This window comes from Henckelia pumila, chromosome 2 (assembly GCF_033568475.1).
Source record: "Henckelia pumila isolate YLH828 chromosome 2, ASM3356847v2, whole genome shotgun sequence".
NCBI lineage: Eukaryota > Viridiplantae > Streptophyta > Magnoliopsida > Lamiales > Gesneriaceae > Henckelia > Henckelia pumila.
Genome location: NC_133121.1, coordinates 15,969,709 through 15,989,394, shown reverse-complemented (window position 1 = coordinate 15,989,394; position 19,686 = coordinate 15,969,709). Strand labels below are relative to the sequence as shown.

Below are 19,686 nucleotides of genomic sequence, written 5' to 3'. Positions count from 1 at the left end.
TTTAATATTCAAGGAAACAACTGATAAAATTATATTTTTCGATCAGTTGAGTTCAACATACCTTACGAATGTTATATTAATTATTAATCTAATGGTTCAATGATTTATCATATCACCCCAAATCAAAGATTTGAAATTCGGTACTTCACAAATCTATTAAATATTTTCTCTTTGTATCATATCACACGCACATTCATTTAATATCAACACTCATTTATAATTTTATACACACATCGCATATATACTATTATTTTTATTTATGGTATATAACGAGATTAATATGTATGAATTTTTGGACTGACTGATTAATAATTCATGCACCCATATTTGTGCATGAACATTAATTGATGTTATTAATCACCAAATAATGCATCAATGTAGATTTCTAAACTAAAACCATCTCCAAATTGAACGGGCGCCGTCCTAGGACCAGGGATATATTGGTCATTCACAATGAAAAATAAATAAATTTATATTTAAGAAAAAAGTTCAATATTGATAATTTTACGGATAGATTTATGATCGAATAAAATATCCTCAAATGGAAATACTAGTCGAAAATCTTCCAGGATGCATGTCTCGATTATTATTTTGTTAATTTTAGATTGATGGATTTTATTTAACTTGTTTTTAAATTCAAAATTCATATCAAATTGTTTCAAATTCATTTCATATCAAAGTAACTTCGAAAATTATGACGAATTTTAAATATGAGTTATTTGCACCAATTTGAAAATGCATATTTCTCCCTTGTGAAATTTTAATAGGCATCTTCAATCCTGACCTTTTAAAAAATTAGCACACTCGCCCCTTCAGATGAGTGCTTGTTACGCACGCGCCCCTCATGCGACAGTGCAAATATTTTGATATTTTTTTTTGCACAAAATACCCTTGTAAAATATTAAAAATGCATATTTGACCCCTGTGAAAATAATTTTTAAATCTATTCAAGTCATAAAACACAATTTTTATTAAAATCTAATTATAAAATATTTAGCAAATATTTTTCGTTTTATTAATTTATTTTTAATTTTAAATTTATTATGATTATATAATTTTTTTCTAAAAAATATTATTATTTTATCTTGTATCATTATTTAATTAAACTTTCTTCTTGTTTCCAACTTCTCCATTAAAAATGCATTTATAAACGAGATTTAAATACCTAAAAGTACCAAAATATTAAATCAAAATGATAAGTGAATGATAAGAACCAAACATTTTAATTTATTTTTATTTTTAATTTTAATTTTATAATTTTTAATAAATTTATTTTTAAAAAAATTTATTACTTTATCTCGTTATCATTATTTTATCAAATCACTTCGTGTCTTCAACTTTTTCATTAAACATGATTCATAAATAATAATTTAAATATCTAAAAATACCAAAATATTGAACCAAATGATAAGTTAATAAATGTTACTATTTCGATTTAGAATTATATAAGCATGTTACTTTTTTTATTATTTATTGCATATTGTGCAATGCATATTTTTGAAAAATTTAAATTTTGGTTCATTAATATATAGTCCTAAATCGAAAAAACAATATGTTTGAACTTATCAGTTTAGTTCAATATTTTGGTACTTGAAATTATTTAATTACTTGTTTATGAATGCATGCTTAATGAAAAAGTTGGAAATACAAAGTGAATTTAATAAAATAATGATAAGAGGATAAAGTAATACTATTTTTTAGAAAATAATTAATTAATGATAATACATTTAAAATAAAAAAATAAAAATTAATAGAACAAAAAATGTTTTCTAAATATTTATAATTGTATTTTATTAACAATTATGCATTTTGGGTTGAATAGATTTAAAAATTATTTTTACAGGGGTCAAATATGTATTTTTAATATTTTACAGGGTTATTTGGTGCAAAAAAATATCAAAATCTTTGTTCAGTCGCATGAAGGGCGCGTGCGCAACAATCACTCATCTGAAGGGGCGAGTGTGCTAATTTTTTAAAAGATTAGGGTTGAAGATGCCTATTAAAATTTTACAGGGGATAAGTGTGGATTTTCAATATTTCACAGGGGTTGTTGATGCAAATAACTCTTTTAAATATATACGTGCGAGATGGATGTTAACTAAACTCATATAGCAAATCTTTTATCGTAAATTAGATCTTTCGATCCATGCACGACTTGTCGACTTCCAAGTAAATTTTAGAGATGAACTAAAGTGATTAATTAGGAAGTGTTTACAAAAATATATGCTATCATGATTAATTAGTAGTTTAAATCTATAGATTACGAAAAATTAGGAAAAATTCAGAAGTACATAGTGTTTGAAAAAAAATTGAAAAATTTGAAAATCATAAGTAGGTAATGTTTGATAAAAAAAAAAAAAAATTATTAGAGTATTACTATTTACCAAATCACTTGAAAATCAAAATTTTCATATAATCATGTTTTGAATTGAATTTAAATTAATCATAAGCTAACACATAATTTGGATTTAAAAAATAACATATGAAACTAATTGTTTTTTAGTTAATGGGCAATAAGTACATTTTTTAATGGCCGCAAATACTCCCAAAAGTTTGTAAATAAAAATCCAATAATCACTTTGTTTTTAAAATTACTGCTTGCGAGCACGTCTTAATCAGTTGATGATCATAATAATCAGATTAATAATGTTAAAAGTATATTCAATATATTGTACACGATATCTACTATATTATATCCTGAAATGTTGATATTTTTAGGATCGAGCGCTTGTACTTTTATCAAAAATTATAACTGAATTTTTTAAATCGCACAGTAGCCCAATTGTCATGGTTCGACCGTTCTATCAGCAGGGAGTCAGGGACAATTATTGCACTCCAACAATCTCTCTCCCAATAATTGTACTCTTTGCAATCAATGAGAATCGAACCCATGACCTTGACTTTGATACCAATTGTAGGATTGATAGCTTGTCGTTTTACCAAAAGCTATAGCTGATGGTAATAGTGCAACTCAATTATTTTAAATCGCACAGAAGTCCAAGTGATATGGTTCGACCGCTTTACCAGTAGGGACAATTATTGCCCCCAACACTACTACATCGTGAGATTTTACAATCTTGTATCATGAGATTTTGAAAAATAAATTTTTTATACTCAATCTTTTTCAATGTGAATATTGACGTGCATATAACATCAAAATTAACATCTCGCTCTTATTAAATAAAAAGTGTGTCGGATATTAAAGTCTTTTGGAATTCACATTATTAATATGTTTTTTTTTTAAAAAAAATAATTATGTTTAAATCATAAGATTGCTATTTTTTTTATTAAAAAAACAATTCAATCTATTATTTTAAATTACTTTATTTACTTAACAAACAAGGTAATATTCGGATGAATGAATTTAATATGAAATAAGGTTATGTTTTATTGAGCTGATATGATAGGATTGTTTAATAAGCCAATACAGTCAAATATGGTTTGGTTACAATTTTGTACATATATTATCACACAAATAAAAAAAATTAAAAATTTATCTCAGATGAATCTATCATCAAATGGAACCTTACAATATTATCTTATATATATTATTTATATTTATTAATATTTGAAAATAATAAAATTATAATTTATCATCTTATCTCAAATTTAATAAATCAAATCAAACATATTATTATTTATTCAATATTATTTATTTCTTATTCAAACATGCATGTAAAAGATCTATATCAAATTTACACGCCAAAAATGTGATAAAAATGAGACACCTAAATTTATGTAGTCTTGATTCTTGAAATCAAATTCCAAGTACCTTGTATGAATTAAAGTACATAAAATTAAAATAAAAATCACCCATAAAAAATTTAAAAATTAATTCATTTAAGAAGCCAGTTGAAAAGAACCAAAAAGGACAAAAGTCGGAATCCTCAAGTACTGGTAAGCAGTCGAGCTAAAATCCCAGAAGCACGTCACATTTCTTCACCGGCGGCGGCGCCGCCATCAACGGAGATTCTGTAATCTCTCTCCCTCTCCCCTACGAAGAGGTGGTGAAAGAATGCATTTTTTCTTAATTATCGTGAATTACCCGTTTTGGTTGCATGCCATATGTTTGATGTTTTGCTTACTCAAGTATCTATCTTGTTCTGTTGACATAATCCACTTTTTAAATTTTTTTTTCTCATTAATTTCTATCTCGTGCAGCTGATTCCGTATTGACTTCGCTCGCAGCTTTCTGTGCTGCGTGTCTTTAGCTGGTTTTGGATTTGGAACGACACTGTGTGCTGCTGACGGCAGTAAGATTCTGCTTTAACGACCAAGAGATGATGTCGTCTATTTCAGCTTTTAGTGCTAACCGGGGGTTGCATTCTTCATCGTTGCTGCTTCCTACCCGTGCCCCATCTCATCCTTGGGTTTCGGTTTCTGTCTCGGGTTCTCGTTTCTTTGTACGATTGCCCATGAATCGGGGATGCAAGTTTGTATGCGTTGCTGATTCAACTAAATCCGATCCAAATTCTGATAGTAATCCAAGCCAGATTCCTGAGCTGAAAGCTAGAGGAAAATATCGGGCTAAAAAATCTGAAGTTCCTCAAACCGAGGACAAGAATCCCGAGAAACTTTTTCCTCCAATGAAACCTAAGCGGCCTAGGCGTGGTCGCAGGAGTGAAGCAGCCGCGGTTGAGGATTACGTGCGTGATTCACTAGAAAGAACCTTTTCATCAATCAGACAGCAGAATCCGGAAATTCTGAAGAATATGGAAAAAATCATGAAGGACAAGGTTGAAAATGACATCAGTTTAGACAGCGACGCGTCGGATGATGATGATGATGATGATGATGATGGTGATGAAGATCAAGACGGTGACTCAAGCAAGAAGAAGATGCTGATTGAAGAGGATGCACCGGATTGGCCTTTGGATGCTGATGTTGGTTGGGGAATCAGAGCCTCTGAGTATTTTGAACAGCATCCTATTAAAAATGTTGTAGGTGATGATGGGCATGAGATTGATTGGGAGGGAGAGATCGACGATGGTTTGGTAAAGGAGATCAACTGCCTTGAGTGGGAGAGCTTTGCTTTCCATCCTAGCCCACTAATTGTCCTGGTCTTTGAAAGATACAACCGGCAAGTACACTAGAGTTGAAATCCCGTAATTATGTTGGGGGCAAACTCAATGCATTTGATGGGAGAAACTAGTATATTTGTAAAATTTACGCAAAGTTTCAACTTTATTTTGGTTTAGCTCCACTTCATTGGGTCTGCCCCTGTGACTTGCGGTCCTTTTGTTAAGTTAGAGAGGAATAGATTGTGATATTTTATATGGCATTCATTATGCTGCGTATAGCAATTCGTCAATCTAGATTAAATCTAGTTTTATTGTTTGTCATTTCAGGGCAAGCGATAATTGGAAGGTTTTAAAGGAATTGGAAAATGCAGCAATGGTGTACTGGAAAGCCAAAGATAGATTGCCTCCTCGGGTTTGTGATTTGATATCTCATCCTTGTTGCTTTTTGCATGGTTAATCCCAACAGAATTCCTCGTTGTTCTTTATTTTTTACCTGTTTGTTATGGCTGATTCTTTTTTTAAATCAGACTGTTAAGATTGATATCAACATTGAAAGAGATTTAGCATATGCTCTTAAAGTTAAAGAGTGCCCGCAGATCCTGTTCCTTAGAGGAAATAAAGTACTGTACAGGGAAAAAGGTAGTTCATATCTATGGTATTTTATTTTATATATGCAGCAAATCTTTATTTGTTCGAAATGATGACATTTAGTGCAATATTTAGGCTATAAATCAGCTGATGAGTTGGTACAGATGATTGCTCATTTTTACTATAACGCGAAAAAACCTTCCTGCGTTAACTACGACCCACAATCTCCACCACATTAGTCCGATGGAGGTAATTTCATTTGCTTTGATACTCGTTTTGTTTATTCGTGTGCCTTTTGAATCTTAACTGAAGATTTTATGGTATCTGAATGCAGTTAGTGGAATCCATCATCTGTTGTGAACAATTCTTTGTAAAGAACGGTTAAAACTGTGCGAAGGTTGAGACTCTAAGACTAGTGTTATCAAAGAGGCTTTCTGAACAATTCTATCACATTAGAAAAACGCTACATATATATCACTCATCTATAATCTGGATTCTATGCCAACCACTTTACACCGATTGAAGCTAATCTTCCCAATGACGAGACTTTCAAAAGACATAAAAATCAAAGTTGGTTTACACTAGTGATCATCATCAATCTGAAAAAATGTTGCTTCGAATTGGGAAAGTGCAGCAGCCTCTAGCTTCCTAGGCCAAAACTTAAGTATAGGAAAAACCCAACAAATAAGCATAAAGAAAACATCGGTATTCTTTAGAAACTACAGTACTTCCCTTTCCTTGATCATCTTGTAAAGCTAGCGTTGGAATTTGGAGTAGGCTTCAGCTTAGACCTGGGCAATTTTAACATAGATCAGGATTCAGCAAGTGGCTCCTGCATCTGAATCCGGTGAAAACTTAGTGTGTCCGGTCAGCAGTCATCCCTTTGGACTTTATTTTCGACGATCCACCACGTGTGACTGATTCTTTGGACTTCTTTCGGCGTGATTTCTTGGGGAGATCCGGTAGTTCTCTTGAGGGTGAATCATTTCCTGAGCTTGATTCTTTTAGACAGGAATCCTTCAAGTGGTGTCGTCTTGGTTGCCTTGATTTGCTCGATGAATCCTTTTTCTTTGGGGATTCATTTGTAACGCTGTCTGTTGAGGACTGGCGTCTGGATGAATTTGGTAATTCGTGATGCTCTCGGGCTGGAGACTTTGTTCTTCTGCTGCCTCTTCCTGAATCTGCAAGAACCAAAACATTCCCAATCAATAAGTCATTAGTCAAAGCTCTTTTAAGACATGACTATGGTCTCAGAACAAGTGATCGAGTGATATATCTCAAAACATATTGCGATTGATCAAAGTTCTTCGAGGCGTTGTGATGTTAGAACAAGTGGCTCATGAAAATATACAATATCTATCTTGAAATAATTTGAGTTCGAATTCTGTGTGAACAAATGAAACAAGTGAGAACCTTGAGAAACCCATTTGATTTCATTAATGTCTTCTCTCGAATCTCTTGGGGAACTCAAAGGTGCTGATTGGAATTCCGTTGGTGATTTATACTCGTTCATCTACAAAATCAGACAAAGTGTCTCAAAATCTTCTCCCTTAATTACAAAACTGGATATAATCAATCATCAACGGGAAAAAGGAGCGAATTTGCAAAAAATAAAAATGGAACATATTTTTACCCAGCTTGGTGCATCATTATTTGATGACCCATCCCATCCTATGTGAGCCACATGCTTTACATCTGTGGGGAAGCCAATCTGCATTTCTGCTTCTTTTTCTTCTTCTACATGGCAAAGTATGTATAGGTAGCTTACATGGCGCGAAATCGAAATCGAGCTTATTGTGACGCAGAAAAATTTATAAGAAAGATACAAAAAAAAACTATATGTTGGATTACAAACACTTACCAAATATCTGTGAAATGTATCTCAGGCCTTTCAAAAGGCCTTTCATTTTAGCCGACGACATTGTTTAGATCTTTCTTTCTTTGTAATTCAAGAAACAAACATGCATGGATTGGTTAAAATTACTGATTACCATGAGAAAACCAACCCTCCATGAATTTGGAAAGTTGGTGTAAATCTCATGGGCTTAAAATTTATCCATGCAATGTATGATAAAAGTATAAGAAAGATCTTTGTGCTAAAGAGTATCTCAACTTTTTTTGGAGGTATTTTCTCTAAATTTTATTTTATTTAAAAAATATAAGAAATTTGAAGGGGGGGAAAAAATCTATCACTATCTGTGAAATGTGAATGATGTGAACACAAAATCTCCATCATTTTCAATGGCAGTGAATTCTTTGTGCTTGATGCCCATTAATCAAAAAACAAGAAAACTATGGTTTCACTATAATTGCGGGTGACCTTTACTCGCCACCAATAAAGCCTAATTTTAGTCTTGATATGCTAATCAACTATAGCTACCTTAATAACTTTCTTTGAGCTGTATTGAATTTATTTCATGACAAATTGACAATCGAACTAACCGGTAAGATTAACCCACACACACACATATATATATATAGAACATTTGTATTATATAATCTGAAATTAAATAATGTGTGATGTAAATTTATGAGACGAGTTGATTTGATTCATATTTACAATAGAAATTAATTTTTTTAACATAAAAAAATAATATTGTTTTCTTAAGTCAGATCGGATATATATATATATATATATATATATATATATATTATATATCACGCAATTGAATGTGAGACCGTCTAAAAATTGCAAAGAACGAAATATTGCGAAGCAATCATCTTTCATCCTTTTTTCTGATTGATCGTTCTTTGTTCGATTATTTTGCGAAGTATAAGGATGACATAGCAGAGGAAAAGAGTGTCGTCATGTTATCATTTTTCAATCATTTTGCTATATAATCTTTTAATGAATCGTGTCTATATTGGTTTTTGATTGTTTTTTGGTTCATGTGGACTGATTTCAATTAATTTTCAAAAAAAAATTAGTTCATTTGGACAACTTAACTGATTTTCAGTTTATGTTGACTGATTTCGACTAATTTTCAATTTATTGATACTTTTAGACTGATTTTTCATTTGTGGACTGTTTTCAACTGCCCTTCAGTCCATGTTGATTGATAATTTGACATTTGACGGAATGAAACGGTTTTATTGATTTTCAGTTCACATGAACTGCTGTAGACTAATGTTTGGGTTTGGATTCAATTGTTTGGGTTCGAATCCGAGCGAGAACAAAAACAAGTAAAAAAACCATATTACATTTACATCTAAGAACTAACTATTTCGATTGGCTTGTTAATTTGACTGATTTGATAGTGTAATGTATGTTCGAATTATAGTTTCACAACATCAATTCATACTAATATAAATAAAAGATTCATATCTTTCTGTACAAAATTCATCAAATATCAAAAGTGAATTGAACTAATAAAAAAAATTGAATACTTTGATATGAGACATTAATATATTGAAATTTTTTATAACAACTAGTAAAAAATGCACACATTTTGTGTGTGTAGAGGAGAAGTTTTTTTAAAAAAGTAAATCATGGAGTTAGTAAGAAGTTTTTAGTTAAATATTGTGTAGAAAAGGGTAGTTTTGGGATAAATAAATTTGGTGTCTTCAAGGTAGTTACTATAATAAGCACATCTTTTATATAATGGTATAGAAGTGTAGATAATAAATTAACCTTCGCTTGGTCGTAATGGGACAAATTCTGTAAAACGTGCTAATCGGAGAAACTGTTAACCACAAACTCAGGTTTTCACCTACTTCAGTGTCTCAAACACTCGTATTACACGAAGGTAGTGTTTCAGAGAGCTTTTATGAAACACTTTTCAGTTTTTTCTTAACAAAATTTTGAAATTTTTTGAAATTTTGTTGAAAAAAAGTTGAGAAGTACTTTTTAGAAGCTCTCTCAAACACTATCAAATAAACTACGTAGGAACTAATATAAATATAAATCTCTTAAAAAGCACATATACGTAAACCTGACAATTGAACAAATAAAGCCCAAAACTCTGCTGAAAAATGGCCCAAAGCCCAGATTTTAGTAAAACAGTCCAGGTTGCGAATAAGAAAACCTCATAAAAACCCTAATTTTGCGAATACTCGTCGCTCCAAATCCGCCTCTTTCCTAACTCCCTCAACGCTCGCACAGAGATCACCGAAAATGGTGAGTTCCCGAAATCGTCATCTGTCTTTTCCCCCCAGACAATTTATGATTTTTCTGTTTATGTATATCTCTGTGTCAATGTTGATCACTCTGTGGATTTGAATGCAAAATGCGTGACTTCTGGTATATTTTTTTGCTGATTCTATGTAGCCGTTCAAAAGATATGTGGAGATTGGAAGAGTGGCACTCGTGAATTACGGGAAGGAATATGGCAAACTTGTCGTCATTGTTGACGTCATCGACCAGAACCGAGTATGTAGATTTTCTGTTCATTTCTTGTATGCCTCTATAATTCATATTTTGGTCTGAATCAACTTTTTTATGGGAATGAGGCGAGTTAAATGTTATATTATACATATTTATAGGATTTTTTAAAAAATATATGCGAAATTTTTGGTGCAACTTAGATCCCATCATGATGCCATCTTTGCGCGCAGTTGAATTTGGATTAAATTTTAGTCGACGTTTTTACCTGTTGGAGGTTACTCTGAGCTGGTAGCTTATAAAGAACGAGGGAAATTGAAATTGGGATCGGGAATTCAGTTTCTTTTTATGCTTTTTGATTTGCTTGGGATTTTAGATCGATTGATCAACTTGTTAGTTTGCTTACTTCCTTGGTTAATTGGTGTACTGTAAATTATTTGTACCTGTTAATGGGTCATATGTCAAATTATGATCATCTTATAATGAATTTGAAAGCAATCTTTTTGAAAATTTTAATGTTCCAATTCCGAGCTCATCAAGGTTGAGAATGGATGCTTGAGTTGAACTTTTTTTTATTTCGATTTGTCGATAATAACTGCACCATTCTTTTGGTTATATATATTAGTGCAATGCTTGGGTTGTTACTTACTCTGGTAGAGTCCATGAAGCCTGGGTGTATCTGGATCATTCTGGACACTGGTTTTATTGATGCGATTGCTAAATGGATTGAAAAGTTGGTGCCTTCCCTATCGTTTAAGCTATTTTGTTTGATGGCAGGCTCTTGTGGATTCCCCTGATATGGTAAGAAGCCAAATGAATTTCAAGAGGCTATCTCTTACGGATATTAAGATTGACATCAAAAGAGTTCCTAAGAAGAAGACCCTTATTGCTGCAATGGAAGCTGCGGGTGAGCGTTTTGAACTAGAATTTACACTATCCTGCTTGCATTCAATGGTGAAATTCAAATTTTTGGCTCTTCTGGCAGATGTGAAGGGCAAATGGGAAAAGAGTTCCTGGGGAAGAAAGTTGATAGTACAAAAGAGAAGGGCATCTTTGAATGATTTTGATAGATTCAAATTAATGTTGGCCAAAATCAAGGTATATAAATGGATTGATTTGATTACTTTTAAAAGTTGCTCGCCCTAGAAGAATTGGAAAGGGAATCAATATGTTTGCTCAGCCATTGATCGTCGCACCTCGCAACTAGGGTGTGACCACTGTTTAAATTGTTATGCACTTTGTCGTGTAAGCTGCGTTATTTGATACTTGGACCAATGGCTCATGCAGTATTAATTTTTTGGGGCAAGGAGGTCTCTCAGAAAAAAAAAAAATAAACCATAAAAGCTGTTTTAGTGGTCTAACTGTATGCTTCTATGTAACTGCAGAAAGCTGGAGTGGTAAGGCAAGAGCTTGCAAAGCTTAAGAAAGAGAGCGCTGCCTAATTTCTGTTTTTTACAATTTTATCGTATGGTTTCAAACTTGTATTAGATTTTCATGCAATATTTTCTTAGTCCTACGTCTGCTGGGATGGAAACATTCAAAATCGGCTTACTTTATTCTATGAATCAATGTTTAGTAGGCTTTTTAATGCACGTTTCAGTTCAGAAGGGATTGTTGTTTTATTCTGCAGTTGGTTTTTTAATTTAACCCATTGGTTTTGGAACAAATTTTGGCTGACTGCTCTCCCTCGTGGGAGATTTTCTGGTTGTTATTCAACAATGCCCGTTTTGAAGCCGATTGTTTAGGCTGGAACGTTGCGTTATCACCTATCAGATTATCGTGGAAGCTCTAAATTTCACACCAACTTCATCGCTGGTTGATTGACTTGTGAAAATTTTTTGGAGATGCAAGGTTTGCTAATCCTCTCGAGTTCAGTAAGTGTAATTGTTATAGAACTTCTGTAACACGTCTCTTTGAAATTGATGAAGAATAAACGTCGGATTCAAAATCATTACATTAAAATTTGACTAAGGTATAAATGACACGTGTTACACCTAACGTAGTCTTGGAAAACAAGAGCTACCGCGTAAAACTAAAAACTTCTTGGATGCGCAACCGATGCTTTGTTTTACAAGCAACAGAGACGCACCTCTTCCTGATGACTTACCGCGCAAAATGCGGTGGCGTCCGACAAATTACACATTTCACATTTACAACAATAAGATATCATCACCTTAAATAGATTAACATTTGCAGTTCAAGTTACTTCCTTATTGAGAGGAAATCAAAACTACGAAGCGGGTCATCACGAGAGCCTTTAGTAATAGCAGCACGAGAAAAGGATGATGGCTTGTTCGGATCAATGCCGGGTTGAATTCTTTGTGCAGTAGATATACGACCACTGCTCGAGACCAGTCTACTAGAACGGCCATCAGTTACCTCGCCGGAGGAGCTTGGCCTGCTGGTTGAAACAGCTGCTCTCTTCGAAGAGCTGACATTTCGAGAAGTGCGGCCTTTTTCTGAATCAGGATGCTGCAATAAAATCAAGAACTTCAGACATATTTCTTCAAAATATTAAAAGCAAAATTTCATAGTTCAAGCCTCAAGGATACATCTATTGTATCAGAACCACTGTTGCATTGTCCAAGCACGTGCGTCACAAGCAGATGATGCGTAGCTAGAATATGAGAATCGGGAATTCAATGCAGGAAAACCAGAGGAAACGATCAAATGAAAATATATTTATACAGAAGAAAAAGGAATAAATACCACGTCCTTGGATGTAGGCATATCATCTGACGTCCTGTGTCTGGAATGATCCCCATGCCGAGCAGGACCTGAAGAATTCCTCCTAGAGAAGGCTTCAACTGCACCTGAAAATTTATCTCGAAGATCTTGCCCCACTAGACGACACAACCAAACAAGACATGAGACCAATCATAAATCTACCATTAGATATATGGAGTACATATTTTAGTGAGAAAATGAACGTGTTAACTCATAATGCAAGCACAAAAACACATTCATGGATGATCTCTCTCGGTTTTCAGCACTTAAAACCTCAAGTAGTAGCTCCAATGGCTTTTTTAATTTATGACCGGTACTGCAGTACATCAATGACATATTCAAATTCTGGCAATTTTTGAAATAACAGCAGTTTTTGAGATCTGAGGTGTGACAACGTCATTCAACATACAACAATAGTTCTCATTAATCATTAAGTTAACTCAGAACTTGGAATCTTAGATAATATCTTCCCATCATTTGCTCAGTTTTGCCTGCACCTGCCAGCTATAGAATATAATTTGATTCAAAAATATTGGGGCAAATTGCATCGCCGCCCTGTGAAAATTGAAAAAAGTGAAAAACCCTTTTGTGTAAAATTAATTGGATTTAGAACCCCATGTTTCCAAAAATCAAGCATAAAACCCCTCACAAATTGGATAAATGTACTTGACTTTTAAAATCACAAGGGTTAAATATGCTCGATTTTTTATTTTTTTAAGAAAAAAAGCGGTGCCAAAGCCTATTAACACTATACAGGAGATTCTGCGATTTTTTGTGTTTCAATAAAGGGCGTAAAATGCTATTTGCCCGCAAATGCTGATTCAGGATTCAATTTTACTTTTATTTACCACACACTTTACATCATAGGTTCTGAACATTCATAAATTTGTAAATTATGCACCGTCAATTAAATTTAGATATCCGAGTGATTACCAGATGTTCTTCCTGGTCTTTCACCAGAAGTTCCAGCCACTGCATTGCCAGGGGGATTCTGAAAGTAAATGCAATAATTACTACTTTCACATCATGAAGTATAAAAAAGGGCTGGAGAAGAGAATAAAATGCATATATTTACTCTTGATCTGGAACTGGCTCCAATCTGGGGATACTTCAATATGGTCCAATCAAACACATAATCAAATTGGTAACCTGCAAAATATTGCAAGACATCCAAACTTCACTACAAGATGCTCGAGCAAATACTTAAAATATTGAGAAAGGAAGAAAATATACAGAGACAGATAAAATTTAGAAATCATTACCTTCACGAATAAATAAATCCCTAAAAAGCCTCTTCAAATAAGAATAATCAGGCTTGTCCTCAAATCTTAAAGAACGGCAGTAGTGAAAATATGATATGAATTCTGATGGATATGATTTGCACAGCACCTGCAAAGTACCAAATCATGTGAACTATCAGGTCTCATAAGTCACGTGTAATACAACAAATGAACTCTCAAATCTAGAAAGGGCAAGTCGAATCAACCAAGGATGATATGAGCATCCGTTATACGAGTAGATAATATACTTGAACAAACCACAATAAGGTACAAATACTGAAACAGTTAATCCTTTTGCTTTGTTTGATTGAATGCAACGCAAACGAAAATTTCAAACAAAAAAGGTTCCATTTGTCTTCAAACTATTTTTGTGTCAAGCAACCATGACTCATATATCAAGCACTAACAGCAGCCAAGGCATCAAGAGAACAAAAACACTTCGCAGATGTAGGTTGCAAGACGGGCATATCAAGCGAACAAAGTGGGACACTTGGTGGTTGCTTCAGGTTAAATCATTAATTCACTTTTTGACCCCATTGCGGAGAGGATAAATTTCAAACTTTGACACATTGCCACAGCGACATTAATTATGCAAGCATTTGGTATATATATACCTCTATAGGAGTTAACATCTTTTTCTCACTAATCTTGTCATATTTTTGTTTTTTGGTGCCAGCTTTGAGTCCCTGCCAAGGAAGGCTGAAACATTAAAAAAAGAATATCAGTATGGAAGTAAAGTAACAAAGACAATTGCCAAGACAGATCCAAACAGGGTAGAAAAGTTCCCACCCAATAAGTCACCCAGTCCAACTCACCTTCCTCTCAGAAAATACATTAGCACATAACCAAGAGATTCCAAATCGTCTCTTCTGCTTTGTTCTGCCAGCATTAGCAAATCATGATGAGATGAAAGTAATTAGCCCGAAAAATTCTAAGGAACTTGAAGATAAGAAACAATTCTTGTTAAAATACACCATTACTCACCAACTCCAAGGTGTGTATTGACACTAGCGTAGCGAGCCGTGCCTGTGAGATTCTTATTTTCCCTAAAAGCAAAATGAGAAGTTCAATCAGTCTGCATATAAAACATATAGACCTGTCACAAATTGTCAGTATATGTTAAAGGTTAAAACACTATTGACGGATTAACAAAAATCCATCTTCCAGCAACCATGTTATCCTGCTTAATCTTGCTTGATAGCATAGATCAAGACCACTGTGTTATACCAAACTATTGTTGTACACTCTTAGTTTTAAGCCAGTATTGTTTTCCAGAATTGGTTCCAACCATCATATCCAGTCCAGGCATCCTTGAGACAAGTATGATACAATACTAAATGAGTTGGGCCTAATAAAGGGATAGGAATCTACCTGTATGGTATGTGCTTGTGTGTCTGGAGATCCCTATATTTTTTGGCAAGACCATAATCAATGACATAAACCTGCAAGATATACCATTTCAGCACTAAAACAAATACATGTAGCAAACATCATTCATACATCCAGGAAACACTACCCTCAACGCAACTAAGAGCAGCGCATACACTAATCAATCAAATGGTAAAACAAAATTACAAGATTACAGCAAATCAATTAGCACGAGATAATGATAGTTTCTAGAAAGGTCAATTAATAAAAATGAAGTCAAAATGTTGCATGTGTAATGCTCAGATCACCCAAACAAATATATGGTTGGAACCTAAGAATAACAGAAAGAGATACCTGATTTGCTTTGCGCCCCAAGCCCATCAAAAAGTTGTCAGGCTTTATGTCACGATGAAGGAACCCTTTAGAATGCATATATTCAACTCTGTTGATCTAAAATAAGATCGCACCTTTACTTGATAAATCAAAATTCATAACCGGTCTAAAGAAAATGCTTAAAATTTAAACTACTTACCAATTGATCCGCAAGCATTAAAACAGTTTTCAAGGACAATTTCCTGTTACAATAGTTGAATAGATCTTCCAGACTTGGTCCTAGAAGGTCTATGACCATGACATTATATTCGGCTTCAACCCCAAACCATTTCAGGCTAGGAATACCAGCTGCATGAAGACAGAATGCCATCAAATTAAATTAAAGATCCACTTAAGTCAACTTATATCGTACTTCAGAATAAACACTCCAACTAGAAAAAACAGCACACCCGATTATCCCAGGAAGTCTTCCAGGTGGAACAGAAGAGGTAAAACACAACTTTAGAAAAGTAATGAGATTAACGCATCATTTACTCCATGAACAAATATGGGTATTTAAGCATGCCTAACTTTATTTGACAATTATTTAGTACTGATCTTAGCGAGAGCATACGAGAATAAAATGATAACCCATACTGTGCTCAATCAAAAAGAACTGTTTGATCTTGCGAAAAAATGCAGGGAATGGGGGGCAAATGGGGTGAAGGCGACTTACTTCCTCCTTGTAGAAGCATATAAATTTTTGACTCATAATGAAGTTGAGGGTGCTTGGTCTTCACAGATTCCTGACAATTGTTATAATAACAAATGAACTTATGATGATAATCAATTCATCAGTGCCGAAAATAATTAGACAAATCTTCCTTAACCTTTACCCCGCGATAAACTTGAATCTTTCAAGCACACACTTAAAAAAATTAAATATAAATTTATGTTTATCATACGGAAAAGAGGTGTGCTTTCCGCATTTAGTGCTAGAATCCACCCGAGTCTATTCGTACTAATTTTCCCATGTCCATAGGACTTAATTGAAAAATAGTGTTCCTAATCAGATGCAGCGTCCCAAGACATATGTTTACATTTCAATGTGTATTAATTAAATTAAAAGTTTAAAAAGTATTTATCTTTTAACTAAACCTCTCAAGCATGATAGAACATAATTAATTTTGAAATTACATCACTCATCAACCAATAATGTTTTTCTTATATTTCAAACATCCGGAATGGCTTAGTCTATTAAAGATTAAAAAAAAGTTCAGGAATAAAGGAAACCACATTACAAACATAATTCCAATCATCCAAACTTTGATGAAACAAAGAGTAAAGATGCTAGCAAACACTATGATAACCATCAAAAGATTAATAGCTTTTGCCCCAGTCCCACACTGTAGACTACACTAGAAATCAAGAATGAATGATAAAATTGCAACCCGGGGGCATACCAACTTGATGCCTACTTCTTCTCCAGTTTGTATGTTCACCCCTGCAACAATAAACAAAATAGATTTACTTGTTAGCACAATAAAATAACAATTTCCAAACAAACCATGAGGTAATTACGGTACCAAATAACAACTCGTCAGTAATAATAAAACCATACCCAAGTAAAGTTCACCAAATGAACCACTCCCAATTTTTCTCCCAAGCTTAAACTTTCCGCCCACAACATGATCCATGGCAATCAACTCGATTCAATAACTCGCAAAACACCAAATTACCCAAACTCGTATAAAGTTGAATCCTCCGTATTTCAGTCTTAATTCGGGATTATAAAAAGAAACTCGAATTAAAGACCGATAATTGACTACATAAACTCACTCAACCGCAATAAATCCTATATAACGGGGGGAAAAAATCAATCCCGGCTGCAGATCCAATACATCAGTCAACAAACAGCGATCGAGAACCTTCCTCCTTTTTATCGAACTGCATTCGTGAAAACAACACAAACCCTCGAACAAAACCCTAATTGCACGACACCCTCGACAATCCCCATACCCAAACAAGATCGATCAACAATTAATGCGAGATAAATAGGTGGGCTTGCATCAAAAACTTTTCTATATACAATTGATCAATAAAAAAATGACAATTACGAGCGACCAAAAGGGAAGACAGTCGAGCGAAGAATCGGGGTTGTAATGAAAAAAGAAGATACAGGTGGAGATAAAGGGTGATAATTGAGAGAGGTAAAACAATGAATTTGTTGAAGAAAACCGGGAAAGGATGAAAGATTGCTTCTTGATGATAATAATGGGATGTGTGTGGTGGGGATTGGAGAAGGAAAGAAGCTGCCAGTAAATGCTATTATTATTATATTTGTGTCTCTCTTTTAGGTAGGTAAACATTTTGTTAGCCCTTGTGACCACGGTTTAGGATCGGTTTATTATTGTTCTCCGATCCTTTTTAATTGTTTTTTGTTACGGTTCATCAATCGTCGTCCCTCAAGCATGATTATCTTCGTGATCACATTTTAAAAATATATAAATTTTGTTATATATGTCTCTTACTATCTGTTACTATATTATTAAATCTAAGCACCATATACCAACTGATTTTGGTGTCATGGTATTCCTTTTATATCCCTCATCACTCTCTCTCTCAACTTTCTTCTCACTTCTCACTACTTTCAACAACCTCCATCCTCCGAATTTCCTATCCACTATTTACAATATACATTTTTTAATTTATTTTTATTTCTGTTTTGTATTATTTCTGAATTAAAGATATAAATATTTTTAAATATCAAATTTTCGTCATTTTCATGTTTTACACACGCATCGCGTGTGCCACGACGACTAGTATATATAATATCAAGTGCTTGAATGTGTTGCTTTAAAAAAAATGTGTTTTATCACATGAATATATTAGTAGCAATCTTCAAGAGTATATATATATATATATATATATAATATTAATGTCGTGTTTCGAAACTGGATTTAGTTGACATCGATGTTATTTAACGTATTCACATTAAACAACAAGTCTCGAAGTTCATAAAGTTCAAAAATACCAGTCTTTTCATTCATAACCTGAAATTACGTTATTTTATTACAATCGAATCTTTAAATACGCAGCAGACAAAAATGCATAATCAAATAAATTGAAATACAACTAATAATGACAGGAATTAAAATTACGACTAGCAGCAGGCTTCTAGCACTTATTTACCATCCCCAAAACTTGTGTTGTTCGTCTTCTTCGAGTTCATATTCGGTTATATCTGAGAAGGGTGTATTACGGTGGGTGAGTGATAGGGTGCTCACTCAGTAAATGGAAGAATTTACCAACATTCTTTTCATGAAATATACATTTTTCGGGATAACACATATACTCAGCATAAAACCGAACATTTATAACAGAGTTCATCAGAGTCAGAGTATGCATCAAAATTATTTATGAAATTCGTGGTTAATTGATATTAGTCTTTTATATGTTACTCCTCTAGAAGGTGAGGTCGGAGTACAAAGATCAGAACCCGTCGGTTCTGAGTGTCAGAGATACATAGATTCATAATATATATTCCTACCACTTAAAACATAAATTTTGATGCATAAAAATATCACAGTGTGTACTTGTAAAATTGGATCGTTTGTCATGCTGGTTAATCAGAAAACAAAGCTGAAAACAATTTAAACGAAAAAAAAACATTTACAGAACTGGACAAAATTTCGGTACTTTAAAACGCCCAATTACACTTTACAGAACTGGTTTTCGGAGTGTTCGAATTGTTCAAACGATCTTGTTTCATAACTGCTCCAAAGCTTGCTCAACTGGTACTCAACTTAATGTTTTCTATTCGCTCAATTAAATGCTCAAACTATGTTATGCTTTTAATTAGAAATCGTGTAAACCTTTAGTCTGAAATTTCAGTGCTACTTACAGGAACATTTATGACTGTAGCCTCTCATTTATCGTCATTAATCACCTTGATTTCAAATTAATGTGGTTGTTACAAAAATTTGGTGGCTATTATAAAATTTCAGCCAAATCAGTTTGTCTGTTACAAAATGACAGTGTTGTAAATGGCGGGTGGCGGTGCGGTCCG

At 33.5% G+C, this 19,686-nt stretch overlaps 4 protein-coding genes across 6 annotated transcripts; 2 read left to right on the top strand and 2 right to left on the bottom strand.

Moving 5' to 3' along the window:
• The first annotated feature begins 3,783 nt into the window (after positions 1 to 3,783).
• Positions 3,784 to 6,074, top strand: LOC140882141 (thioredoxin-like fold domain-containing protein MRL7, chloroplastic). Its single transcript, XM_073287931.1, has 6 exons — positions 3,784 to 4,004; positions 4,162 to 5,080; positions 5,349 to 5,433; positions 5,549 to 5,660; positions 5,745 to 5,858; positions 5,944 to 6,074. The coding sequence occupies exons 2-5, from the start codon at positions 4,281 to 4,283 to the stop codon at positions 5,846 to 5,848; spliced, it is 1,101 nt and encodes a 366-aa protein (XP_073144032.1). The 5' UTR covers positions 3,784 to 4,004; positions 4,162 to 4,280; the 3' UTR covers positions 5,849 to 5,858; positions 5,944 to 6,074.
• Positions 6,075 to 6,458: 384 nt separating this feature from the next.
• On the bottom strand, positions 6,459 to 7,782 carry LOC140882142 (CRIB domain-containing protein RIC6-like). 3 transcript variants are annotated; one of them, XM_073287934.1, is made up of 4 exons: positions 7,471 to 7,782; positions 7,243 to 7,343; positions 7,023 to 7,122; positions 6,459 to 6,790 (listed from the first exon to the last, which is right to left on the bottom strand). In XM_073287934.1, exons 1-4 carry the CDS (start codon positions 7,529 to 7,531, stop codon positions 6,465 to 6,467), a joined length of 588 nt encoding a protein of 195 aa, XP_073144035.1. In that variant the 5' UTR covers positions 7,532 to 7,782; the 3' UTR covers positions 6,459 to 6,464. The 3 variants fall into 3 exon arrangements, with proteins under 3 accessions (XP_073144035.1, XP_073144036.1, XP_073144033.1); XM_073287935.1 differs by having other exon boundaries at positions 7,243 to 7,372; positions 7,471 to 7,781; XM_073287932.1 differs by having other exon boundaries at positions 7,243 to 7,346; positions 7,471 to 7,780.
• Positions 7,783 to 9,576: 1,794 nt separating this feature from the next.
• On the top strand, positions 9,577 to 11,522 carry LOC140882537 (large ribosomal subunit protein eL14y). The gene is made up of 5 exons (XM_073288597.1): positions 9,577 to 9,726; positions 9,877 to 9,978; positions 10,708 to 10,837; positions 10,916 to 11,028; positions 11,316 to 11,522. The coding sequence occupies exons 1-5, from the start codon at positions 9,724 to 9,726 to the stop codon at positions 11,370 to 11,372; spliced, it is 405 nt and encodes a 134-aa protein (XP_073144698.1). The 5' UTR covers positions 9,577 to 9,723; the 3' UTR covers positions 11,373 to 11,522.
• Positions 11,523 to 11,832: 310 nt separating this feature from the next.
• On the bottom strand, positions 11,833 to 17,943 carry LOC140882536 (casein kinase 1-like protein 10). The gene is made up of 14 exons (XM_073288596.1): positions 17,239 to 17,943; positions 17,081 to 17,121; positions 16,354 to 16,423; positions 15,838 to 15,986; positions 15,660 to 15,755; positions 15,309 to 15,379; positions 14,922 to 14,983; positions 14,753 to 14,816; positions 14,552 to 14,636; positions 13,920 to 14,046; positions 13,733 to 13,806; positions 13,591 to 13,648; positions 12,640 to 12,773; positions 11,833 to 12,402 (listed from the first exon to the last, which is right to left on the bottom strand). The coding sequence occupies exons 1-14, from the start codon at positions 17,312 to 17,314 to the stop codon at positions 12,133 to 12,135; spliced, it is 1,377 nt and encodes a 458-aa protein (XP_073144697.1). The 5' UTR covers positions 17,315 to 17,943; the 3' UTR covers positions 11,833 to 12,132.
• Between the last annotated feature and the right edge of the window lie 1,743 nt (positions 17,944 to 19,686).

Bases quoted from the DNA above. Each gene is read 5' to 3' on its own strand.
- LOC140882141 (XM_073287931.1), top strand. From the start codon at position 4,281: ATGATGTCGTCTATTTCAGCTTTTAGTGCTAACCGGGGGTTGCATTCT. The intron at 5,081-5,348 runs GCAAGTACACTA...TTGTCATTTCAG, and splicing joins GTCTTTGAAAGATACAACCG to GGCAAGCGATAATTGGAAGG. The intron at 5,434-5,548 runs GTTTGTGATTTG...TTTTTAAATCAG, and splicing joins AAGATAGATTGCCTCCTCGG to ACTGTTAAGATTGATATCAA.
- LOC140882142 (XM_073287932.1), bottom strand. From the start codon at position 7,531: ATGTCGTCGGCTAAAATGAAAGGCCTTTTGAAAGGCCTGAGATACATT. The intron at 7,123-7,242 runs GTAAAAATATGT...CTGATTTTGTAG, and splicing joins ATAATGATGCACCAAGCTGG to ATGAACGAGTATAAATCACC. The intron at 6,791-7,022 runs GTTCTCACTTGT...TGGTTCTTGCAG, and splicing joins AATCAAATGGGTTTCTCAAG to ATTCAGGAAGAGGCAGCAGA.
- LOC140882537 (XM_073288597.1), top strand. The intron at 10,838-10,915 runs GTGAGCGTTTTG...CTCTTCTGGCAG, and splicing joins TGCTGCAATGGAAGCTGCGG to ATGTGAAGGGCAAATGGGAA. The intron at 11,029-11,315 runs GTATATAAATGG...ATGTAACTGCAG, and splicing joins TAATGTTGGCCAAAATCAAG to AAAGCTGGAGTGGTAAGGCA.
- LOC140882536 (XM_073288596.1), bottom strand. From the start codon at position 17,314: ATGGATCATGTTGTGGGCGGAAAGTTTAAGCTTGGGAGAAAAATTGGG. The intron at 15,380-15,659 runs GTATCTCTTTCT...TATATCTTGCAG, and splicing joins TGGGGCGCAAAGCAAATCAG to GTTTATGTCATTGATTATGG. The intron at 12,403-12,639 runs GTATTTATTCCT...ATTTTATTGCAG, and splicing joins TGCCTACATCCAAGGACGTG to CATCCTGATTCAGAAAAAGG.